The 9,388-nt window shown below is 42.3% G+C and overlaps 1 protein-coding gene across 5 annotated transcripts in view; it reads right to left on the minus strand.

Moving 5' to 3' along the window:
• Window positions 1-9,388, minus strand: part of CELF2 (CUGBP, Elav-like family member 2) — a 170,477-nt gene that overhangs the window by 19,591 nt on the left and 141,498 nt on the right. For 3 of the 5 annotated variants that reach the window (XM_011926396.1, XM_011926395.1, XM_011926398.1), the window contains one exon: window positions 2,517-2,636. In XM_011926396.1, coding sequence (XP_011781786.1) covers window positions 2,517-2,636 — 120 coding nt within the window. Of the gene's footprint in view, window positions 1-2,504; window positions 2,637-9,388 lie in introns of all 5 variants that reach the window. The other 2 variants (XM_011926397.1, XM_011926394.1) reach the window with 1 other exon arrangement.

Consider the following 9,388-nt stretch of genomic DNA (forward strand, 5'->3'; position numbering starts at 1 on the left):
GGGCTCTTGAGCAGGAAAGAGGGTAAAATGTAGGCTCTGGTGAGTCATCTACCTGCTTTCTGGCTGGCTGCTGTGTCAGTGGGAGACAGCTGGCTCTATTCAGAACACCTGAATACTCTCCATATGGAAACAGATAACGGCTGCTGCAGTGGGGTGGGATTAACAGCCGTGCTACGGAAGCTGCCGTCAACTATTTGAGGAGCTGACTCTGTCCAGGTAACCACTGCTTGACGACTTTCTTTAGGAATTATCCAGTGGAACCAGTAGCATAATCATCTCTGTTGAGAAGGAATGGTCTGAAAGAGGATACTCTGTCTTGGAAGGTTTTCTGTTGATATTTTGAGACAAGCAGCAAATAGTAGCTCTAGGTCAGTGCTGGAGATTGTAAAACAGCTCTGCATTAGTAACACTTTCCAGGCACAAGGAATGTATTTTCATTTGTGCCTGGTTTTGGTTTAATTAAATATTTTCTTGGTTCATACTATCTAGTAGGGGTTATGTGAAATGACATTCTTTCTTCATTTTCTATGAACTCTACAGACTGATATTAACCCAATAGCAAAGAATTTTAAAAAGCAAAACAATTTAAAACTTGTTGTCCTTGCCAGAAGCAAAATGTGTATCACACAAGACCCCACACAAGAACGACTCATGGTTTCTCTGCCATTCAACACAGCCCCTCTGCAGTCCCTGACGAGAACGATGGCAAAATCTCAGCAATGCAGAGCAGAGCAGCGTGGACAGGGCGGGACACGGACGAGAGGACACACACACCAGTCATGAGCACGTGCTGAGGAGGACAACCATTCCCACTGGCCTGTTACTCTGCAGACCAAGGACAGGCAGGCGGTCAAATCAAAGTCCTTGTTTTAGGGGAACTAGGTCCTGGGGCGAGAGAAGCAGCATGAGGGGATGTGTGCGAGCACACACGTCCTCGACCTAGGTGAAGGACAAGGTCAGAGCGAGGAGCTGTACCGGAAACGGGGGTCAAGGCAGTGAGGCTCCTACTTGGCTGCTGGAGAAGTCAAAGCTGGAGGCGGTTCTCACTGGAATGCAACACTGCGGCCGCCGCGCGGCTACCAGTTCACGGGCTCCACGCTAACCACGAGCCATCCCATTTGGGAGGTGTGGTCAGCTAAAGCTCGGCCCACGCTTTTGCTTCTCCTAGAGCTGCTGCATACAAGGATGTACTAAAACCTGAAAAATGTCCTCATTCTCAAAGTGATCTCTTTTATCAGGATTAAAAAGGTTAATTTTTATTTGGATAAATTTTAGGTTCATTTTCTACCAAGTCCAGTGCAAGGTATTCTGAGCTTTTACAGTATGAAATGACTGGGATTATTTTGCTTTAAAAAATTATACTGCCTGGTCACCCTTTCAAAACAGTCCACTTATTGAACCATGCCTTAAAATAGGGCAACAACTGTCAAGGACTCCTTTACGAAAAATGAGAACGGGCAGGTGCCGGGGTGCCCGGGCTGCATGGTAGCTAACTGGGCTCCAGTATCAGCAGCTCTGTTGGCTGTCGTGGATCTGCTGGGCTTGGCTACTCTCAGGCAACCAGGAAGTCCGACACGGAGGGACGGGGAAATTTCGTGTCCCCTCTGTGGGCTGAGGATCAGTTTCCCCACTGCAGGAACCCATACCGAGCAGGAGTCTAAAACATGACTCATCCTCTGGCCGGCACACCGTTCTCCCATCAACCGAGAATGACAGGAACGGGTGGGCTGCGGAGGACAGAACCAGGAATTCTCTGGTGAGTCCATCCGTATGTTTCGGAACCAAGTACAATTTTCTAAGTGATTTGCCTCCAGCCTATTTCAACCTGCCACAGCTAAACGCTGCCCCTCTGGATGGTCCCTGATGTAGAGTGACCCATACCTGTGGGTGCTTAATAAAGATTCTGATCATGTCAGTTCCGGCAGTGACTCCTCTCCCCTCAGATTCATCTGCTTCTTTCCAAGGCCTAATTTTCTCCCGTATTTAATTGTCATGAATCTTTGGACTTTGGAGCTGGAGGCTACCTTTAAGAATCATCTGATCCAGAACTTTCCATTCTCAAATGGAGACTCCCGAGCCCAGAGAGGGAGCAGCGTCTGCCTGACTTCCCACAGCTGCCTGGCAGCAGAGCTGGGTTCAGGCTTCCAGCCTTCCAGTCCATTAACTTTTCCCACTGTAACACCCTGCCTCGCAGGACAGAACCGACCGAAACCAAAGCAAACCAAACCAAACTGCTGGAAACCTGAAAATAGCTGCCAGCCACAGAAGCCCATGGATGAGCACACGCGCGGTGCTACCCACTGAAGAGAATCTGGGGGTGGAGAGTGGTCAGGGGTTTTCTGAGGCAAAATGAGTGTAGGCAGCTTTTGCCTATCAAAGCATGTGCTCCTCCATCCCAAGTTTTAGTTCTCCCCGTGGCATATCCTTTTTCGGGTCATTTCTGGCTGACCACTTTCTGTGGAGAATTTGGGGGAAGGCTGTCCACCAGAGCAGCAAATACTCACTGTTGATGGTACCTGCTAGTGCATTAATATTATTCAGTCCAACAGTGGCTCCAGCCAGTCCTTGCAGAGTCCCAAGAGAGGTCAAGGAGTTCATGGCTGCACCAGCAGTGGAGTTTGGGGTTGAAGCAGCCACTGAAAAACAAAAGGAAGACAGAGGAAAGGGGAGAAAAGACACGAGGTGAGTGACAGCCAGGAAGACTGGAAATCCTTCTGTCATCATCTCATTGGACCCAGGTGAGGAGCTGTGCTTGTGGCTTTGGGTGAAGGACATATGGAATTGTACTTGTGGCAATTTTGACAGATTTGGTGGTTAAAAAAAAATCATCATAGCACTGTTTTGCCAATATAGCAAATACACTCACTGCTGGATGGTGGGGAAATCTGTGAATGGGAGGCCTGCCCAGCCAGATTTATACATAACGAAGTTGGCAGTCATTCTTTGGCTTCATTATTGGACAATATCTTGCTTAGTTTTTTTTTTTAAACCTATGTGCAAGAGTAAGATGGGCCTTTATTTTTCCTTCTTGTACTGTCTTTAGTTTTGCTACCAAGGTTTTGCTAACCTCATACAATGACTGGGAGAGGGTTCCTATTTTTCTGTTCTCTGGAATAGACTCTGTAAGATTAAAATTAATTGTCATTTAAGTCTGTGGTAGCACTTGCCAATTAAATGTTCTGGACTTTCTATGTCTTCATGGGAATATTTTGAAATAACGATTAAATTTCCCTACTAAATAGGATGACTGAACTTTTCTTTTCGTCCCTGAATCCGTTTTATGAAGTTGCTGCTTTCTAGAAATTGCTGTATTTTGTTTTCAACTATATACTGGTATAAAGTTATTCATAATATCTTCAGTAAACTTTCAAAATGGAAAACATTTAAATGTAAGACATTTCGTGGTCTGCCTGATCTGTCAGTTACTGGAAAGAGCATGTGAACATCTGTCACTCAGTAAACATGCTTATTTTTGGAAATGTATCTTGAAGGTGTATTTCTATGCAAGAGGTTCCTACCTGCATAGATTTGGAAACGATCCTATCTTCTGGTGAAATAAACCTTTTTGTGGCAAGCTTTTGTTTCTAATTTTCCCTGAAGTCTGTTTTGTGTGATGTTTGGTGTAAGAAAGCACCAGCTTTTTTGGGTTTTTGCACTGGATATCTTTTGCCATCTTTTTACTTATCTGTTTATATTTTGGCTACATCTCTAATATATAGACAGGTTTTAAAAAACACAGCCTTATAATTTAAGTCTTTTAGTAGGGGCATTTAGATTTTGTCCTATTTGTTCTGCTAATATTACATTTTTTTCCTCTCCTTTCTTGCTGTCCTTTGAGACAGAGTCTCGCTCTGTCACCCAGGCTGGAGTGCAGTGGCGTGATCTCGGCTCACTGCAGCCTCCGCCTCCCAGGTTCAAGTGATTCTCCTGCCTCAGCCTCCCGAGTAACTGGGACTACAGGCGCCTGCAACCATGCCTGGCTAATTTTTGTATTTTTATTAGAGATGGGGTTTCACCATGTTGACCAGGATGGCCTTGATCTCTTGACCTCATGATCTGCCCGCCTCGGCCTCCCAAAGTGCTGGGATTACAGGTGTGAGCCACCAAGCCAGCTAGGTTTGTCTTTCAATTCCATTTCCCCTCTCTACTACTTTGGAAGTCATGCATAGTATTTCTACTCTCTTGTATATGGTCATAAAAACTAAGTCATCTTTAACTTATGAAAAGCAAAGTTACTTATCTTTGCTCTTTGTCAGAACAATTCAAGGATCTGAGAATACTTTAAGGCAGAAGAGCCCCCTCTGAACCCAGGTGTGGGATATTCATGCATTTTACTTGTAGCTTGGTTTTCAGTTTTTTATTCAGCACTTACTATTCTTCACAGCACACATTTAGATTTGCCCACATATTTACCACTTCCTTTGCTTATTATTCATTCTTCTTTCATCTGGGTTATTTATCCTTTAGTTTGAAGTTATATCCAATACAGCTTTATCTTGTGAGGGTCTACTGGTGAAAAAGTCTTTTAGCTTCAGTTTGTGTGAAAATTACGTCTTTATCCTAGTTCATGAAATATTTCTTTCCTGGATATTTGAGATTGACAGGTTTTTCTAAGCACATTTTATGGCCTTCTGACTTCCATTATTACTGTTGAGATGTCAGGCACTGAGATTTTGTGTTTCTTGGAGGGTGGTTTTTCTCTCTGTTTTAAAGATCTTCTCCTTGTCTTTGGTGTTCTGCATTTATCACTATGGTGCTTCCAAGTTTAGATTGATTTTTATTTTCCCTGCTTGGAATTCATCTGGATCGCTGAATATGTGGATTTTTGTTTCTACCTTTTATCAGTTCTGGAAAGTTCTCGGTTATTAGCTGCTCTTATATTGACTTTCCCCCATCCTCTTTCTCTAACTGAGGAATTTAGCTAGACCTCAGTTAGATCCAGTCCATGTCACTTAACCTCTCATGTTCTGTTTCTCAGTTGGGCATCAACTCCAAAATCTGTGTTCCAGCTCACCACATTCTCTTTCAATTGTATGTAATGTTCTGTTAAACTTACATCTCCAAATTTTACATTTTGGTTATATTTTTTCATTTCTAGAATGTTATCAACATGCTGGATCATTTTTCATCATCAGTTACTTTTTCACTTTTCAAATTCTTCTAATACGTAAACGTATTAGCCATACTTCCTTTCTGTTGTATGCTAATAATGCTAATATCTGAGGTCTAATAATGGTGGTATCTAATAATGTCCCTGCTATTTCTCACTCTTGGTGCTTGGTTTACTTGTATATTTTGTGGGGTTTTTTTGGTTGTGAGCTTAACTATCTTGGAACTTTATTTCTAGGAATAATTTGAGGTCTGGGTTGAAGATGGGTTCTTTCAAGAACGACTTAACATTTGATTCTACAAGATGCTGGAGGAAACTACAAGCTGGGGATACTTTAACTTCATGGCTTAGGATTCTGGGCCACTCAGACACAATCAAATTGGGTTGTAAACTCACGTGAGGGATGGTTTACTGCTATGAATTGTCAGAGGGAAATTCCCCTGGCCCTACCTAGTACTATGTTTTGAGATAGGCAGTTTTCCTTGTAGTTTTCTAAGGGAGAACATTTTTTGTTCATCTTTACACTGAGAGTTTAGCCTTTTGGGGTTTCAAGCTCATATGGGGAGGGTCTCCTATTAGATACTGCACAGAAGCCTTGGACTTTCTTGTATTCCTTATGGTTGGGAAAGCTGTGCGAACAGATACTCGAATTTATTCAGTTCACCAAATATCCTTAAGGGGAAAGCCACATTCAATATGCTGCCACTTCTCTGAGTTTCCTCTTTCAGTTAGTCATTGATTTATGAGTATTTTTTGCTAATTGACTACTGATGTCATTAAATATATTTTTAAAAATCTTACTATACATTTCAGGGTTTTTCCCGGTGGGAGGGTCCTTCCAGCAATCTAGTCTGCCTAACTGCCAGAAATAGAAGTCTCTCCTATTTGGGGTATTTCCTAGGGACTGCATCTGATGTCAGTCTACATGTGATGGTCCTTGCCAGATTGCTGTGCTAGTAAGTGGAGTGCTAAAGACCATCCCTAGTATATGTTTGAATTCTAAACCAGCAAAAAAAGGCCTGAACATTTTCATACAATTTTAGGGGACACGAGGGAAATACTTTTAAAATAAGGATATCCGTGGGCATTCTTTCCAGTGAAACAACCACAACAGATAAAATGATAAAAACCACAACCACTTAAAGTCTCTGGAAATTGTCCTAAGTACATACATGAAGAAACAGTTTTTCTCCAGAAGATTTATCAAACATCAGCAAGAACACCAAGAATCCGTGGCATGTGAGCTACAACCCACAACCTGCTCCCTTTCCTGGTACAAATCCCCTCCTCTGAAGCTCAGCATAAAGGATGCTCTACCCTGGGTGGGTATGGCCAAGAAAATGGGGCTCCCTCTTCCCACAGCTCCAAACACACAGGATTATGGTTTCTCCCAGGGAGGGGGAGACTACCAACATTGACAATTCACAGCTCCCACCCCTGCCAGCTCTGTGGCAGAATCTCTATTCTAGGCCAAGAAGCAGAGGGGTCCCTTCCTCAGCCCAGCCTTTACTCATGGAGTGGAAGCTCTACACCAGGCATAGCATTCTGAGAGTACTAGGTCCCATTCAGCCCACCCCATCTCACTCACTGGGTGGAGGTTTTATGCTGGAAAAGGCAAGGAGAGAAGACCAGTTGCTCCTATGCTCACACAGCACTCTTCTTGTAGACCAGAGGTGTCATTCACAGAAAAGCAGGCCACTGTCCCTGCACCACCTCCAGAGCAGGGAGAGATAGGTCACAAGAACAAAGGGCTCTGTAACTTTCCCTAGGGATAACTAATTATTTGGAACAGAGTATGGGAAAGTTCAAGCCTAAGGCACTGTCAGAAACAAGAGAAATTTTGTTGATGAGCAATTAAGAGTAGGCAGTAGCTCCACAATGGCAAAGTAGACCAGCTGAAAGCTTAGCAGAGAGGACAGGGAAAGGGACAGCCAGAAAGAGTCCTCCTGGGGTCACAGCAGGCCTCAGGGACTGCCTGAAAGAGCACTCCTACGAAAGGGCCCAACTGCAATCAGAGCAGACTGTGGGGACAATTTATGCTCCAGGGCCAAAAATAATAGCGCAAACAATTGAAGATCGGTGGAGGCTAACAGCTGGAAGTGAAAACAACAGAGACACAGCAGCCAGAAACTTAACAGAGATCAGGCAAAGAGGCAACGAAAGGGAGCTGTCTGGAAGAATTTTGTAATTTAACAAAGGAAAAATAGGAATGTCACTCATAGCTCAAGGCTATGGCCTCTGAGGAGTGACAACAGAGGTGCACCACAGGGGAATACACTTCACTGAATTATTCTTGCTAAATCAATAAGGAAATAAACACAAATGAGAAGCCAGTGGGGAAGGGGTGATGTGCAGTGGGTAAGGAGGATCAGCACCCAGAAGTGCTGTAACATCTACAGTGTCTTGCTGTTAAGAGAAAGCTATGATATGTGCAAGAGAACAAGAACATGCAATCCATACATGGGAAAAAGCAGACAGCACACAACAGAAACTGCGTGTAAGAGGGCCCAGATGTTAGACTTACTGGACAAAGACATGAAAGCAGTGATTATAAATAGGATAACAATCTAAAAAACCATGTGTAAAGGATTAAAAGTATAATTACAATGTTTCATCAAATAAAGAATGTCAACAAAAGGCTGAAATTATAAAAAAAATTGGAAATTATTTTACAAAGTAAATTTACTTCCTTCAACATTCATAAATCAACATAGTAAGTGCCAGTAAATAGGACAGAGGCCACTGGCAATTTTAAGAAAATCGTACTGCCTAGCATGTGATAGACATCTACCAGGCAAATGGCAAATGGCAGCATTTTAAAATTTAACTTTCAGTAGGAAAGTGATGGAAATAAAAATTAGCCTAGACAGTTCACCATACAAAAACAATTTTAAATGAGGGTAACTGCAGTGAAATAATCTGCAAAATACCTATAAAACTTTAGTAAATAAATGTGACCTGAATTGAACTGACAAGTTTTAATGGGCTATATGTAATTTACTTGTGTCCTGATTTAAAAAATGGAAATTCTGGGGCTGAAAAGGAAAGAACCAAAATGAAAAATCCACCATAGGGCTCTACAGTTGCTTTGAGTTGGCAGAAGAATAAGTGAACTTGAAGATATATTGATAGAGATTTTACAATCTAAAGGAGAGAAAGAAAAAAGAATGGAGAAATGAACAGAGCCTCATAGAAATATGGCACACCATTAAGCACATTAACACACATGTAAAGTGTGTAATGCATGTACCAAAGATAAAGACTGGAAAAAAAAAATTGCAAGACATAATGGCTGACAATTTCCCAAATCTGATGAAAGACATTAATCTACACATGCAAGAAAATAAACTCCAAGTAGGATAAACGTAAGGAAATCTACACCCAGGCACATAACATAAATATGCTGAAAGTTTAAGAGAAAATCTTGAATGGAGCAAGAGAAAAATGATTCATCATGGATCCCAGTAAGATTAACAGCTGACTTCTCAGCAGAAACAGTGGACCAGAAGTTAGTAAGATGACATATTAAAAGTGCTAAAAAGAAAAAGCCTATTAACTCAGAATCTTATATCCAGCAAAACACAAGACACAAAACATAAGACAGGCTGTTGCTCTTAGTCTCTGCAGCTTGCACCATGCAGAACGTCATCTTACAGCACAGACTTCACCAGTCTCCACCTTTTTGCACTGTAACTGGGGATGGTCACCTGCCTCTGTGGTGAGCAGGGGAAGGATCATGGAAGTTGGCTGGCATGGGGCATCACTGAGAAAAGCAGGAAAAAGGGTCCTAGCTCAGCCCCATTGCTACTGAAAAATGAAACTATAAATTTTAATAAAGAACACAACTCTATAGTTTCATCAGCTCTTTTCACTGGAATCTTAAAAACAAAACACAAAAAAACTGGAGGCAAAATGGGGTTTCATTAAGCCTGCCTTGGACTCAATCTGTTCCCTTATCTCCCCAAGCTTCTGTTTCATTGTATTTAAACGGAGGAAGGAGGGTACCCAATTCACTGGGTTGTTGTAAAGATCAAATAATCTATGTAATGAATTTGGCACTGTATTTGGCACCATTTTGAGATCATCATCAGTTATTAGGTAGAGGTTGAACTGAACAGACAAAATGATACAGGATCTATTTTATGAAACAACAAAGCAGGTAACACTTTTCTCCCCTTTCTTTTTTCTTTTTTTTTTTTTTGAGACGGAGTCTCGCTCTGTCGCCCAGGCTGGAGTGCTGTGGCCGGATCTCAGCTCACTGCAAGCTCCGCCTCCCGG

This window comes from Colobus angolensis, unplaced genomic scaffold (assembly GCF_000951035.1).
Source record: "Colobus angolensis palliatus isolate OR3802 unplaced genomic scaffold, Cang.pa_1.0 Scaffold684, whole genome shotgun sequence".
NCBI lineage: Eukaryota > Metazoa > Chordata > Mammalia > Primates > Cercopithecidae > Colobus > Colobus angolensis.